At 58.5% G+C, this 25,485-nt stretch overlaps 1 protein-coding gene and 1 long non-coding RNA gene across 4 annotated transcripts; both read right to left on the bottom strand.

The window, feature by feature from the left end:
• Positions 1-3,832: 3,832 nt before the first annotated feature.
• BHLHE40 (basic helix-loop-helix family member e40) lies at positions 3,833-8,877 on the bottom strand. The gene is made up of 5 exons (XM_040569066.1): positions 8,559-8,877; positions 8,346-8,415; positions 8,079-8,186; positions 7,327-7,450; positions 3,833-6,394 (listed from the first exon to the last, which is right to left on the bottom strand). Exons 1-5 carry the CDS (start codon positions 8,636-8,638, stop codon positions 5,535-5,537), a joined length of 1,242 nt encoding a protein of 413 aa, XP_040425000.1. The 5' UTR covers positions 8,639-8,877; the 3' UTR covers positions 3,833-5,534.
• Positions 8,878-10,078: 1,201 nt separating this feature from the next.
• On the bottom strand, positions 10,079-25,484 carry LOC121075601. Of its 3 annotated transcripts, XR_005823062.1 has the most exons (5): positions 20,935-25,484; positions 20,258-20,636; positions 17,039-17,627; positions 16,446-16,580; positions 10,079-15,272 (listed from the first exon to the last, which is right to left on the bottom strand). It is a non-coding gene; the product is annotated as an uncharacterized LOC121075601 (long non-coding RNA). The 3 variants fall into 3 exon arrangements; XR_005823061.1 differs by lacking the exon at positions 20,258-20,636 and having other exon boundaries at positions 20,939-25,480; XR_005823060.1 differs by having other exon boundaries at positions 15,143-15,272; positions 17,039-20,636; positions 20,939-25,484.
• Between the last annotated feature and the right edge of the window lies 1 nt (position 25,485).

Here is a 25,485-nt window from a genome sequence, read left to right as displayed (position 1 = left end):
AGCCGCCGTGCGCCCCGCCAGCAGTGTTCGCAGGGCCAGCTGCCGCCGAGAGCTATTTGGGTACCTCGGCGGTGCCACCCGGCTCCCCGAGCAGGGCCGGGGAAAAGGCCGGCGCGCGGCGGGTGGCGAGGGACGCATTCCCCGGCTGCCGCAGCGCGCCCTGAGTCAGGGCTGGGCATTGCTAACCCGGGTCACGCAGCGAGGGTCAGCGCCCCGGCTCCTCCGGCTACGGTTTCACAGCCTGAGCCCAGCGCCGTGACTTTGCTGGCAAGAAGCACGGGCGGGGGACGAGGAGGGTGCAGAGCGCCCGTCCTGCCCCGTGGCCCCCCGCCCTGCCCTCGGAGCCCCCCCCACCGCCCCGGCCGTCTGCAGGGAAGGAGGCTTGCTCAAGACCGACGGCTTCTTCCACAATGAAGCAGCTAAAGCAGAAACAGCAATTATCTGGTTCAGTCTGGTGCTGCTGGCCTGGAACATGCCATGACAACGTGTTTCTTGTTTCAAAGCCTCTTTTGTACTAGGACACAGTTCAAGGGATCTTGCAATGCCTGCATTTGTAAACACTCGGCACTTGCAGCTACATGCTTTGCAGATGAAAGCCAGGGCAGCGCAGAAGGGCACCTCTCCCCGCGTGGCCATGTCACGGCCGGGGGGGCCGAGCCCCCGCTCCCTGGTGGGCTCAGCCACGCTGCCTCCGGGGCTGGGGAGCCCGGGGCCGAGTCCCCTTCTGGGCGCCTGTTCCTGAAAAGTCACAAAAAATGGAGTCCTGAAAGAAAAAAAAAAAAAAAAAAGGAAAAAAAAAAAATCACAGCAAAAAATGTGCGTCACTGCAGATTATTTTAGGCCCTGGTCCATGCATAATGCAAATAAGCAGCTCCTGGGGTACATGCCTGTAAAAACCATCCAGTCCCATAGCACTCAGTTACAGGAGCTTTCCAAACAGGTGGTGAAAAGCTAAAATTATGTGTGTCTGTGTCCTCGCCGGGGTTAGGGAGGGTCCTCGCTTTCAGGAAGGCTCTTATCCCGCTGCCACAGGGCTGGCAGAAAACGGGACTGAGACAGTAAAAAATTCACGAGCATTGCTTTCCTTTTGAGGCAGTCCTGTGTTCGCATTCACCAGACCACGTTCAGCATCTCCACGATTTCCTTTGATCTGCTTCTAACCAGGCTGCTTCCTCCTATTCGCTTTTCTCGCACTCTGGCTTTCTTTTCCTTTTTTTTTTTTTTGAAAAATGAAAAGAAAAAAAAAAAAGAGTGTATCTTCCTTGCCTTCCTTCAAGGAGTTGCTCGGGAAGCCCTATTTATGGGTTGAAATGCTGCTGAAAGAGTTATTGCCATGTTATTCAGCTGTTGTGCCAAGCCTGCATGGGGATCGGGTTTCTGCTGAAAGGGTGCCAGGCACGTCTTTTTCCAGGAACCAGCAGCCGTATTTAGCCTCCGGCTGCACATGAAAGACTGCAGTCGGAAACGTGACATTGTGTCAACATTTGAGGCAGGTCAGAGCTGGGTGAGACCATGAAAACAAGGCAGGGGAACTCGGCGCGGCCCGCCGCCACGGGCTGCGGGCACCTTGGCGCGATGCCGCCGGGGCTGGGGTTGGGGTCGGGGTTGGGGGTCTCCCCGCGGCCCCATGGCTCCCCCAACCCCTGCCCAGCCCTACCCGGCCCTGCGGGGAGCAGGGAGCTGCCGGAGGAGCTGGGCAGCCCCGGCGAGGGGCACGGAGCCCCCGGCCCCGCGGGGAGCGGACGAGGGCTGCTCTGCCCCGGCAGCTTCACCTGTCCTCCTGGCGCCGCGCCACGCCGGCGAGAAAATACCCAGCCCGTAATTAGCGCTGGCTTCCTGTACAAATGTTATCTCTTCCACTTGTTTTTTTACAGCTCTTTCCTCCGTCACCGGGTTTCTGAGGCTCCTGCGTGCCCTCCCACCCTCGGCTGAGGTGGGACAGAAGACGGAGATGAAGCCGGGTGAGGGCTGTGGAAACGAGCCGGAAATCCAGCAGTTAACGAGGATCTGAAATGTGACTGCGCTGAGCACCAAATGTTGTCCCCAGAAAGGGGGTTAAGTGCGGTTGCCTTCAGTGAGATCAATATTTAGCTGTAATTAAAACAAACACAAGCGCCAGGACGTATGGAGTCCCCAAACACACACATGCAGCAGCCGTGTGCGGGTCGGACGCTGCGTATCGCCGTGCAACGCGAACCTCGCGGGGCTCGGAGGTGTGGGGACGGCTCAGCACCGTCCCGCTCAGGCCCCCTCCCGCTGGGTTTTGGGACTCGTCTGCACCATGAAAACCTGAAACGCCAGCGAGGTGCCCACGCACCGTGCACATGTGCACACATCCTGTCTGCTCGGGGTAAATTATTAAAGATTCCCAGCGTCCGTGAGCGGCACGCAGAGAGGAGGCCACCGAAGGCCGGCCGGGCCGCGATGGCACGCAGCCATTAACCCCATCCACCTCACTGGCGGGGCTTTGTGCCCATGCACCCGGCCCACACCACGGCCTCCGAGGGCAGGAGGAGCCAACAAGCACAGCCCGAAGCCTCCCCACAGACCCAGGGCAGCCACGAGGAGACGGGGCCGAGCTCCTTCACCGTCTCTCGCAGCTGGGACGAAGCTCCAGTGCCTGGCCCGGCGGCTCCCAGGCCCTGCCCGCAGGGAGAGGTTCGGTGCCTCTCCGTGGGACGAGGCCGGGACGAGGCCGGGACGAGGCGCTGCCCGGAGCCGCTGCCGGGTGCGCGGTGTCGCTCCCGACCTGTTCTGCAGCAGCCTCAGCGAACGTGCGCCAGGCTCTCGCCCGTGGCTACAACGCCGATTAAAAGGGAGCCCAAACGGGCACGACCGGCGACTCCCTTGGCACCGTGGGAGCCGGGCGGCAGCGTGCCGGGGGACGGGGCCGAGGCTCCTGCTCATCCCCATGTGCCCAAGGCGGAGGCAGACGGGGATTTACCCAGCCCAGGAGCTGTGCAGAAGGGGTGACCCCAGCCCCCCGCCAGCCAGGGGAGCGTCAGTGCGGCGGGGCCCCCCCGGCACGTCCCTGTACCCACACACCGAGGCTTTGGGCTCGCTGCAGGCTGGAGATGTGATGCTGGCCAAGGGGCTCCGGCCCAGCAAAGCTGCTGCTGGCACCAAGCTGCCCCTTCCTGCCTCTGCACGGCATCACCCCAGGCCTGACCGGAGCCACCCGGGGCTCGGCACTGCTCCACAGCCCCAGGGGTTGGGATCCAGCAGCCGGCACGGGGCTGGGACCGTGGTGACCCGCGGTGACACCCCCACACACCTGCCCCAAAGGGCTCCGAGACACGGGGCCGGGGCACAGGAGGCAGGAGAGCAGCGCCAGGGCTGGGGAGTGGAGGCAATTTGGGGCAGCAGCTTGGCGGCTTTCTTTCTCCTGTACCTGGGCGTTTGGGAAGCGCCAGCCTCAGCGCCCGAGCCAAGGAAGCGCCCAGAGGAGCAGGGCAGGGTGGCCCGACCCGCGCCCTGCCGCTCCTCCTGCCGCCCGCCACGCTGAAGGCGTGCAGGATCTGCCGGTCAGGCCCGAAGAACACAAAACCAAACGGGGGGAAAGTGCCAAGGCGGCCGGGTTCACCTGGCCCAGGACTGGAAGCAGTAAGGGAGGCAATCCCCGATGGTGCTGACCGAGTTCGAAGGACTGAATATCCCCGGCGACACGAGCAGTGACACGGGCGCTGACTGCAAAGGACCAGCCCGAGGAGCACGCAAAGCCCAAGTCCTCTGTGGGACACCATCCTGCTGCCAGTCATTGCTGGATCGAGCCCTGCAAAATGACCCTGATCAAATATTTAAAAGCACAGGAGGCCAACCCTTATCTTCCACAGGAAAAGAATTATTTTATTAAGTATTTTTAAACAACTACTTAACATTTACTCGAGATAAAAATATGTACAATATCCCACCTTGAAGAAGGCTCCAAAATATAAACACTGTACCTCTCCCTAGAGAAAAACAAAAAACTCTTCTCTTCAAAAAAAAAAAGACAACCCAGAAACAAGAATACATTCATATTTCTCACTTCTTTTATGCTCAAGTAGTTATACAAATAATAGACATCTGAAACGTTTTACCTTTTAATATATTTATATAATATATATATATTTATAACAGGATTTTACAAATAAAGGCAACAACTGTATACCAAAAAAAAAAAAAACAACAAAAAAATAAACGTTAGAACACAACCTGCAATCAAGCATAGTGCATCTCAACAGCTGGTGCAATGGGAGGATGAAATGAAAATCCATACAACAGTTGTTCCGGATACCAGTTCTCAAAACCAGTAAGGAAAAAAAGAAGAAAAAAGAAAAAAGAAAAGTAGAGCACTGCACTTTGCAGCAAAGTTTGTTTGTTTTTTAACAGAAGCCAAATTGGACAAGATGTTTGCCTGCGGTGAAAGACCCCTGCAGCTCTAGGATTTAATGGGACAAGTGTCACAGCCCTAACCCTCTTTGTTTAATGCAGAAATGTGGGCCAGGGTTTGCCAAGGAGACTAAGGAACGTGGATGCTCAGGCCCCGCCGGATTAGGCTCCTTTGAAAATCCCAGCCTTTCGCTTCTCAAAGGCACTGGCGGGGCAGGGCCGGCGGGCAGCGCGCCGGCGTCCAGCGGAGCGCTCCCCCTGCACCCCGCTCCCGACCTGCCCCGCTGTGCCCCCGCCGCCCCCGGCCTCCAAACGCCGGCCGCAGAGGCAGGACAGCAGCGGGGGAGGCCCCGAGTCAGGTGCAGCAAGCAAAGTGATCCTTGGGATATTTTCTCCCCTGCCCGGCCCAAACTAGCAGCTCAAGTTACAGGAAGGGGCGCGTGTTAATTTATTTATTAGATGTACGCCATGTAAAGCTTCCAAGCAGCATCTACCTTTTATTTATTAAAAAAATATATATATATATATATATATATATATCAGCAAAGGTGTGGAGAGAAACCCGTCTTAAATCTACCTGAACCACTGACTGTGCACGACCCACCAGCGACCGCTGCACTGCTCCTCCTGCACGTGCAGGGACCTAACACCAACAGCGAGCGCCGTGCGCGCCGCGTGCCTCCAGCGTGGCACCGCGGGGGCACCACCACGGCCCGGCCTGGCGTGAGCTCCTGGGGGGCCGCTGCGCTAAAAAAGCCCTTGCAAGAAGTACCATGGTTTGATAGCCACAGACCCTAAAACCTAGATCTGCCGAATGGAATTATTTTTTCACAGCTTTGAAACGTAATCGCAGCCGACAAAGTCAACTGTTGTTCTGCGGGTGCGGACAGGGAAGAAGTTAAGGGGTAAAGCATAAAACTCTTTTTTTTTTTTTTTCTTTTCTGTCCTTTTGGAAGTAGTTCTGAATAGCTAACCTGGGTGCATCCTTCATCCTTCTCCAAGCTACCTGACAAGTCAGAGAAAAGGGGATTTAGCTTCCTACGCGCAGTGAACCTTATCCCCACACCTCAGTCCAGCCAATGTACAAAAGTGAAACAGTCTCAAACTAAAAAAAAAAAAAAAAAAAAAACAACAACAACAAAAAATAAAAGGTCACACTGCGCTCAGTCTTTGGTTTCCAAGTTCAACGGAGGAATCTGCTTCAAAGCTTGAAGCAGAGCCGAGGAGTCGATGGGGGAATGGGCTGGTACCGGGGAAGGGAGTCTCTGGGGCATCAGCAGAGGGGGGGAGATTTTGTCGGGGTTCATGAACCCCGTGAGCGCTGCGGCAGAGGCCGGGAGGCTGGGGTACAGGACGGGGACGGACGCTGGGTACCAGCACTTCTCCAGCATCGGCAGATAAGCCGTTGCGGACGGCGGGATCAAATAAAAAGGCAGGCACAACGGGGGCTGGTGAGCGTGGGGGCCCAGGAAGCCGTTCGAGGAGCCCATCATGTCACTGCCAAAAGGCCCTTCATCGTCAGGCGTCTCCAGCCTGCTCCTTTTGGCCGGCGGGTCCTCAGTCTCTTGCTTAATAGAGCTTATTCTCTCCTGGACAGTGTATTTGAGATCGGTATCCTTTTTAAAATACTGCTGTTCGGATTTGGAGTCACTTTTCTCCAGCTCTCCCCCGTACCCGCTGTCTGTGTCTGTGTCGCTGCCGCTCTGCTCCCCGCTGGAGTGCGCAAATGTCCTCTGGATCACGGGCACACAGTTCTTCCCGTGCCCCTCGGCCGCTTTGCTCAAGGAGACGGGTTTCTCTTTCAAGTCCACCATTTTAGGAGGGATGTCTCCGGCCTTTCGGCCGGCTCCGCCCTGGAGCACCTCGGAGGCCATGCGGTGCAGATGGCTGACCAGCTGGGACGACTTCAGCTCCTTGCCGTTCTCGTGCTTTGCCAGGTATTGCAGCATTTCCTTGGCACACATCTGGAAACCAGATCGAAACATTTCCTGGCTGGAATCAAGGTTTCTTGATGACAGGTCACCTGAGGAAACATTAACAAGAGAGAAATTAAAAATTAACAGCGTGCTTAAATAGTTCCATTACCAGCTCCAAGGCGCGCTGGGGGCGATGCCAAACTCTCGGTGCCACACGGCGAGCGAGGCAGACGTGATGGCCAGCCTGAATTTTGCTTACGTTTCTGCGCGAGAAGCTGATTTACCGCTTTTACCTCCCTCTGCCCACTTTCACATACGCACTTGCAATTCTGCACTGACTGCATGAGCCCTGGAACCAGCAGGGGGGAGGCAGCGGCCGCACGGCGCCCGCTGTGCAGGCAGGGAAAGCTCCGGAGCCGCTGCACCGGGCGATCCCGCTCCAGGTCCTGTGCTCAAAGCTCTGCTGCACTCCCCGTGGCTGGCAGAGCCGGGGAAGGCTCCTCAGGAAAACTGAATTTTACTTATCAGATTCACGTGAGCGCCACATGTGAAAACAGGAGGAGGAAGTACATCTAAAGCACGATAAGCTGCTACACCGGGTCCCCCTTCGCCTGCAGGGCACTGGCAGCGAGCTTACAGAGACCTGCAAAGGTGCTTATAGAGCAGGTTTCTGTGCACTTTGAGAAAAAAGCAAAGAAACACAACCGGACTCGATCCAAAGCTCTTGAACGTGAATGTAAAGATATGAATGGCTTTGGAGAGAACCTCACAGCAAACCCGGGCTTTAAATAAAACTACTTAAAACCCACTTTAATTTTAAAACAACTGCACAGCGCACTTGAGGCTGACCACACTCAGAAACACATCTCTTTTTTTGCGCAAGCTCACAAGCAAAGAGAGAGAAAATGAAGGCGATTAAAAGAAGTGCGTCCTGCCTCCTCCCTTCTCGGGAGCGAGGTGCCACCACAGCCTTTCAAAGACCCGGCAGAAAGTCACCGAGCGCGCGCCGCTTCTCACCCGGTACGGCGTGAATACTCACCCGCTTGTAAACCGTTCTGTAAAGCAATTATTTTCTGCTGCTGCTGCTCAATGAGGTTGGTCAGTGCTTTCACGTGCTTCAAGGTAAGCTCGAGAACCACAGCCTTCTCCAGGTGACCCAGGGTCTGAAAGCAGAGGGACAGGTTGGAGCCCGCCGTGGCTCGGCCACGCACCCGGGGCCTGATGGGGCTGCCAGCGTGTCCGGGGCGGCGGGGCAAGGACGGGGGTGACGGGGGGGCTGGGGACGGGGTGGTGGGTTACGGGGAAGGAAGGGGTGACGGGTGGCAATGGATGGGGCAGCGGGTGGCAGGGGATGGGGCAGTGGGCGGCAGGGGAAGGGGAGGTGGGCATCAGGGGATGGGTTGATGCACTTTGGGGGCACAGGCTTGGAGGCAGCCCCATACCCGGGGGATCCCCGCTGCCCCCCGCAGCCCAGGGCGCGCTTTCTGTGCACGGCACTCCCCGGCAGGCAGCTGCGAGGCAGCCCGGGGCGGCTGTCAGTGCGCCGCACGGGTATTTTCGGAGCGCCCGGGGGGGCGCAGAGAAGCGAGTCCCCCCTCCGTGCGCGGCACCCCCGGCACCGCCACCCCCCCGGGCAGGGGCTGTGCGGGGCTGTGCGGGGCTCCGGGAGCAGGGGCAGGAGCAGGGGCAGGGGCAGGGGCAGCCCCGGTCCGTGCGCCCCCGGGGTGGCGGTGCCGGGGTGCGCGGCGGGCAGGGGGGCGCGGGCGGGGAGCGGGTCCCGGCGGCACCCACCGTGAGCTTGAGGTGCTCGGGCAGCAGGTCCTTGAGCTGGGCGATGCACTCGTTGATGCGGTCGCGCCGCTTCTTCTCGATGAGCCTGTGGGGCAGCTTGTAGGTCTCCTGCGGGGAGCGGCGCCGGGTGAGCGCTCCGCGCGGCCACCCCGCGGCGCCCGCCGGGCTCCGGGGCCCTGGGGGGGGCTTTGCGCGCGTCCCCCCGCCCCGGTTCCCGAGAGCCGTCAGGACGGGGCCGGGGGCGGCCCGGGGTCCCCCGCGCCTTACCTTGGCGTCCTCGCTGCGCTTCAGCCCCCTCCTGGGCTTGTACACTTGGTACATGTGCGCGAAGTCCAGCCTGCACGGGCGAAACGAAAGCAGCCAGGTTACCCCCGGGGGCCGCGGCTGGGGAGCGGGGTGCGGGGGGGTGGGGGGGGTCCTCTCCTTCCTCTCCTCTCCATATCCTCCTCCTCCTCCTCCCCCCGAGCCCGCAGCCCTTACCCCGGCACGTCGCCGCTCTCCAGGGCGGGCAGCTTGCCCAGGCAGGCGGGCGGGGGCTGCGCGCTGGGGATGCGCTCCATCCTGCGCGGTGCGGAGCCGAGCCGGGGAAGGGGAGGGGTGGGGAGGGAGGGGGGCCAGGAAGGAGCCGCGGCAGGCAGAGCTCAGGCCGGGCTGCTCATGCCGCGTCCGCGCCGGCTGAGGAGCTCCGGGAGGCGGCGGCCCGGGTTAAATGCGGGCGAGTGGGTGGACGGCGGCGACGTGCGCTACCCTGTGACTCCCGGCACGTCTGGCGGCCGCCGGGGCGGGCGCGCCGGGCCGCCCCCCCCCGTCCTCCCCGTCCTCCCCCCGTCCCCATCACATGAGGCTCACGTGGAGGCAGAGCCGCCGCCGCCTCGCAACGTGCCGGGCGGGGGGGGGGCGGGCGGAGCCGCCCCCGGGGCGCACGGGCTCGGATCCCGCGGCGGCCCCGACGGCGGGCGCCGGGCCCGGGCCGCCTCCGGGTGCGCCTCCGGTGCTGCCCCGCCGGCCCCGGGGACGGCCGGGGCGCGGCGGAGGGGGGGCGCCCACCGAGCATCCCCCCCCCCCCCCCCCCGGCACTCATTTCCCTCGGGGATTTGGGATTTTCCACCCCCCCCCCCCTCCCCGCCCTTCCTTTGGAGGCACCCCAAAAGGCGGAGGGGCGATGGGGACGCGCGCCCGCTGCGGGGGGCTCGGCTGGAGGGGTCGTGGGGGGGCTCGGGGGGCTTCACCCTCAGGGGGCTTCACCCTCAGGGGGCTTCACCCCTGGGGGCCTTCACCCTTGGGGGGCTTCACCTTCGGGGGGCTTCACCCTCGGGGGGCTTCACCCTCAGGGGGCTTCACCCCTGGGGGCCTTCACCCTTGGGGGGCTTCACCTTCGGGGGGCTTCACCCTCGGGGGGCTTCACCTTCAGGGGGTTTCACCCTCGGGGGGCTTCACCCCTGGGGGGCTTCACCCCTGGGGGGCTTCACCTTCGGGGGCTTCACCTTCAGGGGGTTTCACCCTCAGGGGGCTTCACCTTCAGGGGCCTTCACCCTCGGGGGCCTTCACCCTCGGGGGCTTCACCCTCGGGGGGCTTCACCCTCGGGGGGCTTCACCCCTCCTGCCCAGCATCCCCCGGCTGCTGGGTGCCAGCTGTTGCAAAACCGCCGAGCGCGGCTGCGATGGCGTGTAGCTGCCAAAGCAAACCTTTCCTCCCGAAGGGCTACGGTCATTTTTCCCTGCCGAGCGCTGAGCAAGTGGAGGCAAGCTCATCAGATAAAAGGCGCATTGAGCGAGATAAGGTAATGGCAGAACTTCAGCGCGCTGCCTCTGTTATCGCCTCGGTCCTGGGCTGCTCCACGTAGGGAGGAATCTGAGGTCAGCAGCTGTTACGTGAGAGCACCAAGAGGCTGGATACCGGAGCTGGAGGCAGCCCTTTCAAGGCTCACCGGCCTCTGAAGGTGCCTGTTGTTACCGGCAGGAATCCCAGGAGAAATTAGAGCCTTGCAGAAATCTGCTGGCTGTAAATGTAAGGTTTTTTTTTTAAAAAAAACAACACACAACCACCTCCTAAACTCCTTCCAAGCTCCCAGCTGCAGCGGCAGCACGCACAGCTAACGACGGAGCGCAGAGCCCAGACCAGGCTGAGGCTGCCCCAGGCAGGCTGCTCTTCTCGGGGCTCCGGTCCGAGCCTGCAGACCTGGCGCTGGCTCCGGGATCCCCAGGGGCTGCCGTGCGTGGTGCTGTGCACCCAGAGCAGCGTCGTGAGACCGCTCCGCCGCAGAGGAGGGGGCTCGCCTGCCCAAAACGAAGCGCTGAGCGCAAATGGGGCAGGGTCACAGCCCCGGGCTGAGGGCTCACAGCGGGGCTGGCCGTGCGTACAGGCACTCGACAAGCTCAGTGATAACCATCAGAAAAACGGAGCTGATGCGCTTGTCCCCTCCTGCAGCACGGGGGACGGTCACCGTCAGAAATAATGGGGGGAATCGGGTGCTTCATCCTCTTTCTGCCCCCAAGACCCGAGCTGCTACTTTCCAAACAAACAGGGGACAACATTACGTACAGTTTATACTCTGTCCCATCGCTGACCCTCTGTCCGAGGCAAGAGAAATAATTAGAGCTTGCTGCAGCTGATTGCTGATGAAAAATGAGGCATGGGGCCAACCTGCTCTGCATTTTAAGTTCAGGCTCCCTGTACGTGGACAGTTTCATGCCCATGAATTGTCTGATCCCTGCACGCTCTTTGAGATATTTGGTACATTCCTGCAGTGGGTGGTGAGCTACAAATCAGGGTCAGAGGTAATCCCCAATTATTTAGCCCTTTTACTGTTCTCCTGCTTGCCAAACAATTCTCCATATCGGGATTTACTCATGACCTTAAGGGAAGTTGCCAAGGATTTAGGAGTCCCCCTAAAAAGAGGACCCGAGCGAAGCCATCGCATTCTTGGGCATCAAGTTAGATTGCCGAGCGTTGAATTACATTTTCCCGAGGATCAGCTTTCATAAGCTGGGGCTGATGCAATCATCAATTTGCCATCTCGATTTTGTTTGCTGAATTATTTCTACGTGGAAGGTTCCTCTGCAGCGTCCGGTTAGGGCAGCAGCGAAATGTTCAAAAAGGCTTTAATTTTCTAAAGCCACGAGGAGAGCAGCAGGCCTCCGGAGGCTCGTCTCGGAGGGGCTGAGTGTCACAGGATAGCAGCAGCTCGCGTCCCGCGGGGATTTGGAGTTATTTACAGACGCACGAAAAGGCGAGGGTTCGCAGCTTGCTCCCGAGGGCGTGCTGAGGGGATCGGGTTCCTGCGGCGGCACCTTCCCGGGGCGCTGCCTCCCAGCACGGCGATTTGGGGCGAAACGTTCTGAAAATCCCCGGCACCGGCGCCTGATGGGAGCCTACGTGGGCAGCGCCGGGAGTTAGCAGATGGGTTGTGGATTCAGGCTTACGATAAGGTTACTGAGGGTGGTTTTGTTTTAAAATGTCTCTTACTTAATATATCTGCGAAGGCCAGGCATGTGCCTGTGGCCTGTCATCAAATAGCCGGCTCTCCTTCTCTCTCATTTCCAGCAATCCCGGCTCAGGTTACTGGCACCGGAGGTTAAAGGACAGCCGCGGCTTGGGCTGGAAGCGAAGGGCACGCGGGCGGGCAGCGCTGCGTGGAAGCGCTTCGCTCCCGGCACCCGCCGGGCATCCCCAGTGCTCTGCAGGAGGAGAAGCGCGCCGGGAGCCACGCTGCCTGCAGACAGCCCTCGTGCCCAGCCTGGCACGTCCCCAGCCGCCGGCACCGGTGTGAGCGGGCCGGGGGGGTGGCGGGGCACTGCCAGCCACGGGACGTGGCTCGGCTGCCCTGCAGGCCGAGCTGCACGGCCCCGCTGCCAGCCCACGCAGCGCGCACCCTGGGGTCCCGGGGTCAGCGGCTGCTGGGAGCCCCCCGGGTGCTGCCCAGGGCGAGCCCGCAGCCGGAGGGGCGAAAGGGGCACTGCGTGATTTAGCAGCTCAGGATGTGAGGAAGAGTTTGTCATCCGCCGGGGCTCTGCCTTCCTCCTCTGGTAGCCTGCAGGTAGTTGCAAAAGCTTGACTTCACCGTGAAGCACCGTGGTTTCAGCCCGGTGCGTGTCTGACTCACTGTCTCAGCAGCACAGCTGGCCGCGCTGCCTCGTGCGATGAAAGGAATCGCCCGCGAGTTAGAAGTTGAGATTTCACATTTCACGACATCGTTTCGGGCTACCACGGACCGTGTTTGGACAAAACATTGGGAAAATCCGACGAGAGCCGCTCTCCCTGCGGCGTCCTGGGCAAGTAAATGGCACTGGGTGGCTGCTGGGCACGTGCGTGCTGCGGGCAGGACGCTGGCACCGCGCAGCGAAACTTGCCTGCGGACTATTCAAATGAAAGCCGTTCTCCTCCGTGCGCGGAGATGTTTGCCAGCACTGAACGCAGCAGTGGGAGGAATACGTAGGTGGAAACTATTTGGAAGTGGCAAAATCTGTGGACATTACAATTCATAATAAGAGACTTTAGCCCACTTTGAGACTCTGTTTAATAAAACATCCCTGCCTCGCTGTGACAGCCTGCCCTGCCCCACGCTGCGAGCCAAACCCAGGCAGCCCGGGCGCTCGCGCTGCTTAACCAGCTCCCCGCCGGCCGCGCGCTCCATCGCGTGAGAACGAGCCCTCGGCACGCTCCGCACACCCGCGCGCTGCCCTGCGCGCCTCCGCGGCACCGCCTTGAGCCCCGTCTGCAGTCCCCATCGCAAGAGGGACTTTGGGGTTCGGGCACGCACCCCTCTGCCCGGCAGGTCTGGGGGGGGACAGGGCAAGGCCACCACGTCCCCGGCCACCGACCCCGAGGGTCGCTGCGGGGCACCGGGGGGGCAGCTGCGGGTGCAGACGCCGTCGTGCCCGAGCGCTGCTTTTCCTCCCGGGTGACACAGCCGTCTGGTGAGCGCTCTGCACAATGCTATCTGATCACGCTCGCAGCTCTGCCTAACATCAAACAGTGAGTCAGCGGCGGAGCCTCATCAGATGTCTCCGTGCCTCAGCTTTCATATCTGAAAAGCAGAAAGCACGGTGCTCTGCAGGTATGCAAAGCAAAGTGAGGTGCTTTCAGATCTTTGGCTTAGGAAACGCCACACCTTTCAGCTGCAGCATTATTTATTTTTCACTGGCATCCACGTACCCCGGTAAGAATCAATACTGCGGGAGCTCGTCGTCTGGGTAGATTTTGTTCTGTCTGTGGGATGTGGGGAACAGCAGCTGCAGGGCCACGATGCATTTCCTCTGAGTCAGTTACATTAAAAGTGTTCTCAGCTTGCTAACTGGATTTAAAAGATTACCCCCCAAAAACAATAAAAGATAAAAACCAAGCAGGCACAAGAAGGGAGTGGGAGCGTTGTCCTTCTGGCTCGTGTCAGGACACGGGTGGCTTAAACCTCGACCCCCGAACCCCAAGCCTGTCGGACGAGGTCTGTGCGATCCATGTGCTGATGGCACACGGGGCGACTCCTGCTCGGTCCAGGGGGACGCGGTTCCGAGCAGAAATGTCACAGCTGGCAGGCGCAGAGGGAGGTGGCAGGCACGGAGGGAGGGCCCCAGCGGCTCGTGGCAGAAGTGAAGGGCGAGGGTGGTGCTGGTGGTGGCACATGGGGACGCAGCCCTCTTGGCAGGGACGCTGCCAGCCCCCTCGCTGGGGATAAAGGCAGGCGAGCCCAGATGCAGCGGGTAGGCTCGCTGAGCCCAGCCTGCGCTCTGCAGGCCGCTAGCACCACACCCGGGGCACCTGCTCAGCGGCGAGCTGCTGGTGGCAGGCTGCACGTGGCTCCTCCATCGGGAGAGGGAAAAGGACCACGGGTGCTTGAGCGTGCTGGTCGTCATTGAGCATTTGACCCATTTGATTAAATTGAATTCTTGTGCAAAGAAAACACAGGAGGTAAAGGCAGTGCAGGTGCGCAGCACCAGCACACACCGCGCACGGGAGGTTTGCTGGCCGTGCGGCCTTCCAAGCACTTGGATGTGAACGTGGCTGAGCTGTGGGGCAGCCTGGCTCAGCACAGTCAGTCGCTCTCTAAATGAGAAGCCAGAACTCTGAATGCAGACCTGCCTCCTCCCAACGTGCCGCTCCAATCCCCTGCGTATCGCGAGACAGACGCGGGCCAGGCCTTCCTCCTGCTGCAAGTGCAGCCGAAATAAGCACGAACAGGAATTAAGTGGAATAGGAGATATTCACGGTGGATTTGTGCCTAATCAAGATTACACACACACTCTTGCTTTCCTCAAGCCCAAACCAGGACCACTCCGCACCGCAGAAACCTCCCGCAGCCGGCCTCAGCACCTGGGGGGGAGCGCGCCCGCATTTCCGCAGCGAACACAGCCCCGGGGCCGGAGCGGGGCGAAGCGCCCCAAACGCACCGCCGAGAGGAGAAACAGCTGACAGGAATGTGTCTCAGGGTGCCCTTCCCTCTGTATCAGAAGCGATCTGGCTGAGAAGCGCTGGAGCAAACCACAACTGAGGGTGTTGCTGTCTTCCCCAAATACTTTCTCTAATGAGGTTTTTAAATAGTTTTGCCCCGCCTACACGGGCAGCCAGAGCACTTTCATCTCCAGGTGAATAGGAACCGAGGTGGGACCCTGCTGTCTGCTGGGCGGATCGCTGCCATCTCCCAGACTGGGCGGCGAGGTTTGCAGGCGAAACCCACACAATGGCGGGGAAGTGCTGGCTCTCTCCTCCTCGGAGATGCCTGCTGCTTGTGGCGCAAACATCAACCACAGGCAGCGGCGTTTGAAGTGCAAAGGGAGCTCCGGCGCAGGAGAGAGGCGCGTTTTTCCCTGCACCTCCGAGCCGATGAGAACCGAGCACCAGCGAGCAGATAGCCACGGTCAAAGGGAGGTTCATGAGCAGGCTGCAGGGCTCAGTTTGTTGCAACCTGTACCCAGGGTGCTTCGAGCAACCACGCACCTTTCATTCTTAGGTGGCAAAGATCAGGTCTGTCCTGGAGGTTTTGGGTGGGCGTGGAAGCACCTTCTACCTGAGCGCGTCTCCCACCCCTCTCCCCAGTGCGGCCGAGCGCTCCCCACCCGCACACACCTGGAGCCGAGCAGGGGCTTGCTGCGATCCTGGCCGGGCTCATCTCCCAGGGGAGCCGGAGCACAGGGCCGGCCTGGCACGGCCACGCGGTGGGGCTTGGCACGGGACAGACAGCCGGCGGGTCAGGCAACGCTCTGAGCAAGGGAAGAAAGAATAATTTCATCATAAAAAATAAATCACGGGGGATATATCCCGGTAATGTGGGGAAACATAAATGGCCACACAAGAGAATTACGACCGTCCCTTCTGATTTTTTAAACTGCATGAACTATATAATGAAAATGAAATCCCTGCCCGGAGGAGCTGAGCACATCTGCAGCTGCTACCCAGATGTCACTGCCCGGACCCTCGGCAAATGTTCCAGGGGAAAACCCTGTCTGACTCTCACATCAGCCAAAACAGAGAGGGGTTTCGCTGTATAAACCTTGACCAGAGAGACATTAGGTGCCTTTGATCTCCAGATATAAAGATGATCTTTTGATTTAAGATTATGAAAATGAAGAACCATCTGCTAAGAAGCAGCTACGGACCCACGTTTTATTGAGGCCATATGGTGTCCGGGGTTCCTACGTATGAATTCAATTAGCTGCCTGTGCCTGCGTCAGTAATTCTGGATCCACCCAGTCATGTTTTTGGAACAAATATTATAATATTCCCATGGATCCTCCAGACAGTGGGAGGTGTTTCCTTCACTGTGAAGGTTTTGGGAAGCGATGACTTTGTCTCATTTTCTCTCGCCCTACTCTGCATTCCTGTTTCCCAGCTTTTCAAGGTTTTTGAGTTTTCCCCGGAATCCCTGAGCCAGCGACATCGTTGGCTGAAGCCACCAGACCCCAGCTCGCCCACAGGTCTCACAGCACTGCATTCTCCTTCGCAGTTACAGAGGGGAAGCCCACGGCCCTGCGTGCAGCTGCAGGAGCAAGAGGGATTTTGGGCTGGGCTTACAGCATTTCTGAGAAGGCAGCCCCTTCCCAGCCTCACCAGGCCCACTCGAGTCCTTTTTTCCCAGAGCTTATCCCGGGTTTGCCTGTGCTCAGCTGTTCTGCCACCGACTCACAGCCGCGTACGAGCAGATTTGGGAGATGCAGCCCCGGTAATGGGATGCAGGGGGTGGAAATCAGCAGTCGCCTGACTGGTAGCAGCCCCGGCAGACAGGCGGCTCTCCTGCCGTAGGAAGCCAGATTATGCAGAACGCAGACAATTAGCTGCCGCGAGCCTTCAGATCTAACAAGGTGGAAGCCCCTCTTCTTTACGGGTGTGGCTCAGCACCCCGCATCGTGCTCGAGGAGCCGTGTACGTGCACTGACCTGCTTCTCCGCAGGGTTCGGAGCGGGAGAGGTCTGGCAGGGGCTGGGGTGAGCCGAAGCCCCGTGGGTTGTGGTCACAGGCTGAAGGGCCTCACACGCAGAGCGCGCCTCCTCCTCTGCCTCCTGCAGACCCGCCTGCATGAGAGAGAGCCTCAAAAAGCACTCCTGAGCAGGGAGCATCCCTGGCAAAGGGATGGAGTTTGTTGTTTCCTTCCTGAGTCGTTTCTTTCTGGGGGGGGGGGAGTTGGGGATGCCAGGCTGGCTGCTTCCTCTGAGCTGCAGCCTGGCTTCGGCCGCCTCCCAGCTGCACCTGGTGGTGTCTGTGTGAGCTCACCCGGCTCCTCAGCGCCCATCACGCTGAAATACAGACTCAGCACCCGCCTGACCGCTGGCCAGGAGCCCCTCAGGGCACCCTCCTCCCTCTCTCACCCTGAGAACATCCGCACCAGACGATGCTTTAACCCCCAGCCTGCCCTGCCCTGCCGCCCAGCGCAGCACCACCGCCCCGAGCTGCCCCCAGCGCCTCACTCTAGGGGCGTCCTGTCCATGGCCTGGGTTTGGGTGTTTAACAAAGGGCTTCGTGTTAGCGGTACCTGCCCATATTCCTTCGGTCTCATGTGTCTGCAGGGATTTGTTGCTTCCCCGGTGGGATGCTGACAGGAACGAAGCCCTTGTGCCGCTGCCGTCCTTGCTGCGCTCTGCCCCTCGTCCTGCACCGCCATCCTCACGGACTTGTCACCCAATTAGCGGGTCACAGGCATGATAACACACAGCTACGCTGCTGATTTCCAAAGATTTCTCTTTTTTAAGATAAAATATAACCTCTTTGCCAGATCAGCTTTATAAAGGAGACGTCTGAGAAGCAGCCACAAGGAAGGAGCAGCGGAGTGGAAGGATGGGAAAATGGAGCAGTTCTCATTAGGGTGCAAAGTGCGTGATAATTACTTGAGGAAGGGTAGGGGATGAGAGGGCTCATTGCCTCCTCGATCCCACAGTGACTACAAGCTTGCTCGTGTGTGCATCTGCTACGGGCTGGGAATATTTTAGGGCTGTGTTGAAGCAAACACGAGAAGCGAGAGCTCCTGCCTGCCCAGGAACCCTCGGGAGCACACAGCTGATCCAACGTGCCGCCTTCTGGTTTTCTTCCCCTCGGTGCTGAGCTGCTTGGGAAAGCAGTTACTGCTGGAAAACAGGATTTGGGGCAGATAATTCACATCTGACACCCATCAGCATGGATTAGTCAACATTATGCTGTACCCACCACTCCAGCCTTTTCGGGCAAAACGAACGTAAGCACCCCCATGACGCTACTAGCCGGTGTCCCAGCTTTCTGTCCTCACACCTTGTCGCCTTCGAGGGGCCAGCCCGAGCCCCTCTCACCTGCTGGCACATCCCCCGGGCCCCTTCTCGCAGCCTGTGCCGGCCCCGCAGGCGGCAGATTCGGGGCTCCCGACCCTCGGCGCGGAGCCTCCCACGGGCGCTAAATGCAGCCCCCGCCCCATCGCACCCACCAACCTCGCCGCTCCAGGCTGTTCTGAGGAAGGTGAAGAGTTGGCTGGTGGAAGCCAAAGTTGTGACTAATATCTCTTGGGGAAAGTACTTTATGTCAAAACAAGTGAATAGCAAAGCGGAGGCATGCGGTGGAGAGATGTGTGGAGGTAGGGAGGGGCTTTTTTGTGCCAAATTTCCCTTTCCCTAAAGGGACAACCCAAGCTGCCTTATTTCTTAACATACAATGAGACACAGAAGGAAAACTTCCTTCTTCGCTTCTTTTAGGCCCTGGCGTTTCTAGAAAGCTGCTGAATCACCCCCTGGTGATGCACCCTGACGGCCGCGAGGCCCTCGCCCATGGGCGCAGCAGGACGCCACCAGCGACCTTTCACAGCCAGCGGCGAGCACCGCGGGGCCTCGAGCAACCCCTGCTGTCCTCAGCGCTGCCCACTGCAGCGAGGGGCTGCGGGCCGCAGCCTTCCCGAGCCTCTCACAGCAAGCACAAGCCCAGACAGAAGCCTGGAAGAAAACTTGGCTGCGTCCAGGCCCGGGGGCAATGCCCGCACCCAGCGGGAGGCTCGGTCCTCGCGAGCTGCAGACAGCGAACTGGAGCCAGGCGCCTTACGTGGAAACAGCTGGGCTCTGTGGCTCCCTGCGTGAAATAAAAACAATTTTTTTTAGTCATGTAGAACAGGCGAAGGACTCAGCCCTCATAACTATTTTGCTTCCAGAAGATATTCAAGCCCTATGGAGCCACATATATTTGCTTATTAACTATGTCGCTGTAATAGCAAAGCCTCCTTCCTCTCTCTCAGGCCGAGATGTGGTATGTAAAATGGCAGTGCCTTTTATACCCCTGTGCCCACAAAGGCTCAGCTGCAGAAGTCATTTCCTATTTACATCAAAAAAAAAAAAAAACAGTTGAGCAGAGATAGCTGCAAATGCAGGCAGCAAGGTGCTTTCTGCAGGTGTGGGTGGGTGATTCACCCCCGCCAGCAGCCCGGGGCCCGGCTCCATCCAGCACCGCAGCCCACAGCTTATCTTCATCCTCCCGCTCCTGGTGCTTCCCCAGCTCCACGCAGTTCCAAGCACACCCAAACAAAGTCCCGAACCAACCCTGTCTGGCCTTACCCTCTTTCTCAGAAGAGGGCTTGGATCTCCTCCAGGCCTCTCTCTCTCTCTCTTCCTCCCGGGGGAAGTCCTCCTTAGAAGCACCCCCTGGAGACCTTCGCCCAGGCGGCCAGGCCTCTCCTGCTCTCCTGACACCCAGCCCACAGAGCAGCACCCCCCTGCTTCTCCTGGAGGACCAGATGTCCCCCCCCGAGCCCTTCCAGGATCAAGCCCAGGTGCCTGCAGCTCTGCCCCAGCTCCTGCCCTCAGGCTCCCACTGCCCCGTTCTCCACCACCCCACCATTTGTGCTTGGACACTTGCCCTCCAAAGCCTGCCGTCGGGTGAGCTCTGCGGTGCTCGGAGGGCCCCAGAGCTGAGCTGTGACATACCGCAGCCCTTTGGCGAGGCGCTGGGTACCCCAAAACTTCCCAAGGACACCTTGCAGCTCGGCCAGGGCAGGTGGGGGCACCCGGCGGGGCTGGGGGCGACTTGGAGAGGCAGAGGGGGGGAAGACCCAAGTCACACCTCAGCTACAACGTGGACAACAACCCAGGCTGGCAGCTTTGGCTCAGAGCTCACTCCAAGACGCCATTAAACCTCCCCAAATCCTTTTTGTACCACCGTGAAGGCACAGCCATGCTACCCCTTCCCTTATCTCCTTGCACAGGGTCTCTGCACCTCCCGAGGACACGGAGCCTCCAGACCTGGCGCCGCACTGGGACTTCGCTCCTCTCCCCGGTCTCACTGCTGCTGCACTGAGGTGAGGGCAACTGGGAGCAGCACACAAAAGGAAAAAAAATAAAAATAAAATAGTGGCACAAACAGCTGGCTGAAGCCCTTCGATTTTGGCCACTCTTTAAAAACACTACGCTGATTTTGACAGCCATCCCAGGCAAGTGCTCACAGGGCTCCCAGCCAGCAGCGAGGAGCTGCCGGGGTGCCCCAAGCACGGCCAAGGTTTCACTGGAAGGTTTCACAGCCCTGGTTTCATTGGAAACCACAGTGCCAGGACAGCCTGATGCTGGGGCCCCGCCACCACACGGATTTCCATCCTTTAGATGCTAATTCACTACAAAAGGCACCTCCTGAAGACAGGTTTTTGAAATAAATTACATTAATGTCAGCTAACCAGAACCAGGGCTTGCTGCAGATAATCTGCACAGATAGGTACAGGGAAGATATGCGGCAGACTACCACGGGTACAACCCACCTTAGCAGAGATCGCTCCATTAATCATTTTGGCTGCAGCCCAGCATTGCCAAAATTAGAGAGGTTTGAGGTTGGCTTTTCAATCCGAGCAGATATGTCACGTTGTGACTAGATACCGTGCTGAAATTCAGCTGCCGGAATTATGGAGGTGGCAGACCTTTATTTAGCCCCGTCTTCCGTCGTGCAGCCACCTCCAGCCTGCCAGCGACACCCCGTGCGGAGCGTGTCAGCGCGCTGAGCAACGGCGCCGCCGCAGCTGGCGGCCCTGACCTCCTCCACGCCGCCCCTCCTCGTGTGCTTTGGATGCAGAGCTGTTTTCAGCTGGGAGTCACTTCCTCAGAAACTCAGTGGGAGATCTGTAGTTTTCGGTTCGCTGTGAGCTTTTAAAATATGAATAAACTACCTCCCTGTTTGCAAAGAAAGCTCTGAAAGCTCTCTCCGCCAGAAAGCAGCTCCAAAACCCATTCTGCGTGGTGCTGCAGGGGTGCCCTGACCTCTCCGGGGACACCCGTGCCTGTCCCTTTCTTCCCCACTGAGCAGCATTGAGGAGCCCGGCTCCGTGCAGCACCAGGGCCACCACACCCGCAACCACACCGCACCCCTACACAGCCAACTTTCCAGAAAAATAAAAGAAAAATCAACTCTTTTGGCATCTCATTCACACGGCTCAAACGTTACCGACTTGGGGCGGAAATTCCCTGGCAGGAGCTCCTATTTCCATTCTGCGTGTCCCTGAGAAAAGCAGTGAAGAAACTTTCAGGAGAGGAGCTGCGATGTGCTGGGGCTGCAGGCTCACCCAGGCCTCGCCCGTGCTCTTTAAACACAACGCAGCCTGTGTTAAATTAGGGATAACGATGGGCACTCAGAGGGGTCTGCGCTGCTTAACTGAGGGTAACAGCGTTCCCCCACCGGCCTGAACGGTGCCGATGCTCGCTGACCCCAAGGTAGATGCTGCCACCCCGTCCTGCTAGGGGGGCGCACGGACGCAGGAGGCTGCAGCCGAGGTGGGAGCACGGCCACGTCGCCAACGGGACGTTCACCATCCCGATCCCCCGCCACCGCAGCCCCAGCTGATTTCTTTCTGATTGCAAGGCGCAGAAAACCCCCGGGGCCTGACAGAGGCCACGCACCGAGCGCAGCTGCAGGGCCGGTGACTCAGAGGAGGGGACGTGGCAGGGCAGCAGGGACGAGCTGGGGGAGCGGGACGGGGAGGGGGGCAGCGGGGCCGGCACACGGAGCCACCCCCGAGCTCACCTTCACGCAGACCCCAAAGCTGAACGCTTCGTCGTGCCTTGCTCACGAGGGCATGCGGCGTGGGCACATATACGTGTGTCTGCCTGGATGCCCCCTCTCCTGGCATTCAGACAACAGGGTTTTGCTTCACTTTACTGCAGGTGCTATCGCTCGCTTGCCATATTTTATCTCTGGGGACAGTTTCTCTATCCCAATCTGCCAGGAAAGTGCTCTGGGACTTCTTAGAATGAAAAATACCATGCAAGTTTAAAACTCTATCTCTCGGAGCCATTTAAATTACCTAGAAATAATGTAATCCCTCCAGTTCTGAAAACTCAGCATGGTGTAGGATTTAATCTTTACCTGCCATTGGCCAAGCACATTCTTGCACTCCACCAAGATGTCCTAGCAACTGCCCTGAAGTGAGCACAATGCCGCGATTTCTGCCGGGAGACTGATGATTGATCGATTTCACTGCTTGGATAAAGAGAAGGAAAGACGTGAAATAGTGAAACGAAGTGAAACCACTGGTTATGCTGCAAACACAGCTCCTCCAAAGCTGCATTACCACCGTTTATCACTACATCTGCCTCCCGCAGTCTGGATGGCAATGCCTTGTCAGTTAAAATTCAGATTATGGCCCACAACACCCAAAAAACCACAGCAGTTCCCTGCCTCCCTTCCCCAAGGCAAAGAATTAGAAACAGTGAAAACAAAATCATGGGACTGAAATAATAAGAATTAAAAAAAATAATAATAATAATCACAAGACCCGTGGTTTGGAGCCGCGCGGGTTTCCCACGGGCGGCGCAGGGCGGGCACCTGAATCCCTGTGCGGGGCTGCCACGGCGCAGGCAGGGCCACGGCATCGGGACCGGCCCCCAAAGCCCTCCACAGGGCCAGGGCTGAAGGCTTTCGGCTGAGCTCCTCGCTGGCAACGCTGGCGTTTCCCTAAACCTCCATCACAGGAGCCCTTTGTTCCACCTGAAGCCACATGGGGCCTTCTGAGCGGGGATTTCTCCCTCCTTTCTGTCTTTTTTCACCTCTTCAAATTTTACCCCATTGTGCACAGAGGAGCCAATTCAATTTACTAATTCTTTTTCCCGTAAGGAAACTTCTTTTTTCCCCCACGAAATTTTCAAAATACATATGTTTGAGGATAAAAGCTCCTCTCTCTGTCTTCAGCCCAGGAGGGACTTTGACTCCCCACCTGCTGCTCTTGGACTGATGCGGGCGGGATGGCAAGCAAGCTGACTCCCATTTCCCGGGAGACTGCTCAGCCAGATTTAGGAAAAACTGAGCAGCCTCCTGTGCCAGGACCCATCGCAGCTGCTGGCGGGGAGGCGGGGATCTAGCTCCGGCTCTTGAAGACTGCTACAGCTCATTGCCAGACGGCGCAGCCGGAGACCCGCGATCGGCAGCGTGCAGAGACGCCGGGTTCAGCTCCCCCAGGGACCTGCCCCCTAATCTACCAGCTGGGCTCCCCGAGACACTCAGCTTCACCCACAGAAGTCCTTTTACCCCCCCGGAGCCAACGCAAGGACCTCGGCAGCCTTCCTGCTGCCCTGGTGCCATGCAGGGGATGCAGAAGCTTGGTCAGATGCGCTGCCCCCTTCTCCGCTGTGCCCGGAGCACCATCGCATGGCTCCCCAGGCACCCCCCCCCCAGGACCTGATGTCACAGGGTCAGGACGTGCGCTTTAGGAAGGAGATCAGTTGACCTTCAGGGCTGCGTTTGGATTTTCACTGCCTCAAGCACAGGGTTTTATGGCGAGACCATAAACCTGCACTCCACGGGCGCCCTCTTGCTCGGGGTGCACGTGGAGACCACCCGGTCGGACCTTCTCCATCTTCCCCCCGCCGCTACCCTTCGCCAGGCACACATCAGGCCTTCAGGCCATTTTTAAAGCTTCAGACTAAGGCCACCAAGTGTTCCTCACCCCCACCACTGGCAAATTATGTTGCTAGGCCCGCCGAGCAGTTCCTCATTCCACAAGAGGCACAAGAACCCCAAAACCTGCTCCGTGCGCGGCAGCAGGCAAGCTTCAGGCTCCCTGACAGCCCCTGCCTTCGGAGGTGCCAGAACTGCGAGCTGATATTGGCAAATCAAACCTTGCAGTAACCCAGATCGTCTGACTGCTGGTCTTGTGCTTTGATCACAAGACGATCTCTCCCCCTGCAAGAGCACTGAGAGCGAGGGATGAAACATCGCCTGTGTTGCCCAACGCCTCCCCCACGGCCACCCTCCACTTAGACCTTGGTACACGTGGAGGAGAGCCAAGAAGCCGATGCAACAACAAAAGCAACGCGAGGGCAGCCCAGCGCGGGGCTCTTCTATATGCTCTGATCAGAAGCTCGGAGCTATCAAGGTTTTCTCACTCCCATCCTGGTAATCCCTGGTTTTTACAGCACAGATTTGGGACTGAGTCATAGAATCGCAGCATCGCAGAATATCCCAAGCTGGAAGGGACCCACGAAGATCATCGAGCCCAACTCCTGGCTCCACGCACAACTACCTGAAAAGTAAACCATCTGTCTGAGAGCCTCGTCCAGACGCTGAGGTGGGTCTTAGGCAGGCAAGCCCACACCGCGGCTGATGCCAGGTTGGGGCACACGAAGCCTCAGGAGGAAGAACAAGGGTGACATCCTGCAGACAAAACACAACTCCGAATTCTTTCCTTTTCTTCTTAAGAGGCCAGCGAGGCCACCGCATTCCTGAATGTAAAACTGCAATGCCCCTGATCAATCTGTACGGAGACTGGCTCCAGCCTCCCATAAGGGCTCAGTGTCGGGGTAAGATTTGCTGAGCCGAACCCTTCACAAGGCGAGAAGCTCCACGGGTGGGCGTTCATACACCGAGGACACTCCTGCTCCCACCTCGCCTTGCCCAGCCTGCACCCGTGCACTGAAGGCCAGGGGACCAGGGACACTGAGGCTTTACAAGGGCCAACGACAGACGTCCTCCTTGTTTGTGTGTACTTCCAAAATGCCTCAACACAAAATAAGGACATAAAGGCAGAAGCAAAGCCAAGGGACGCGATACTGCTCCCGACGCCTGCTGGTTTTTGTCTCTATTTCCTTGTTTTTGGGAGGCATTGCCACACTGCATGCAGGCACTGTTAGGATTTCTTCAGCATCCTGGAGCTCACTCCACTCACTTGCTCATCAGTCAAGTGACTTTTTCTTTCTGTAATCAATAATGACCCTCTCCAGAACTAGCTAATATGGAAAAAAAAATGTTTTATTGATCACATTTTTACTGATCTAAACTGAACTGTCTTTGCATAGGAGACAGACGACGTGGCTTTTCATTACCCTGCTCTCTCTCCCTTGGCTTGACCCATTTCATTTCTTTTTTTCCCCTCTTGCCAATTGAATAAAATCCTGCAGCTAACCTTTAAGGGTTCCTCAGTCTTTATTTTGTTCCTATTAACCTTCTGTTTCTCTGGATAATTCTGCAGCCAAGAGTAGGTGTGACTCCCACGTTACAAGTCTAGCTGTGCTGTTGACTCATGTGCTGTGCTCACAAAGCCAGATCCTTTAATGGGAAGGCTTATGCAACGTAGCGAGGTCTCCCAGAGCATATGCTCTTACTCGAGTTGTGAGATTTCTGCTTGTTCTCTCTGCTAAATGAGTCTGAAAGCGATGGTGGGCTGCACAGGAGGCGCACGCTATTTCACGAGCCCTTACTATGCCCCGAATGCGCACACGAATCCCCGGTCCCCCACGCAGCCCTTATGAAAGCTCCTTTGGGCAGATTCGCCCCGCTCTGCACCCAAAATCGAGTCTCTGCAGCGAGGTGCTTCTTGGCTCGGGACCAGGCTGGTGCTGCGGGGCAGCGCTGCCTCGCGCTCCCCAGCGCCCGTGGCTCCCCAGCGATGGGCTCGGACGTTTTAAAGGCCCCTCCGTGGCACTCGCACGTTATATAAAGCAAACTTAACAGACGGTCAGATTTGGCCTGTCGTGTTCGAGGGCTCTCACTCGGATTTTTTATTTT

The sequence above is a fragment of the Cygnus olor genome, chromosome 10 (genome assembly GCF_009769625.2).
Source record: "Cygnus olor isolate bCygOlo1 chromosome 10, bCygOlo1.pri.v2, whole genome shotgun sequence".
NCBI lineage: Eukaryota > Metazoa > Chordata > Aves > Anseriformes > Anatidae > Cygnus > Cygnus olor.
Note: the sequence above shows the minus strand (reverse complement) of the source record. Positions and strands in the feature narration are given on the sequence as shown.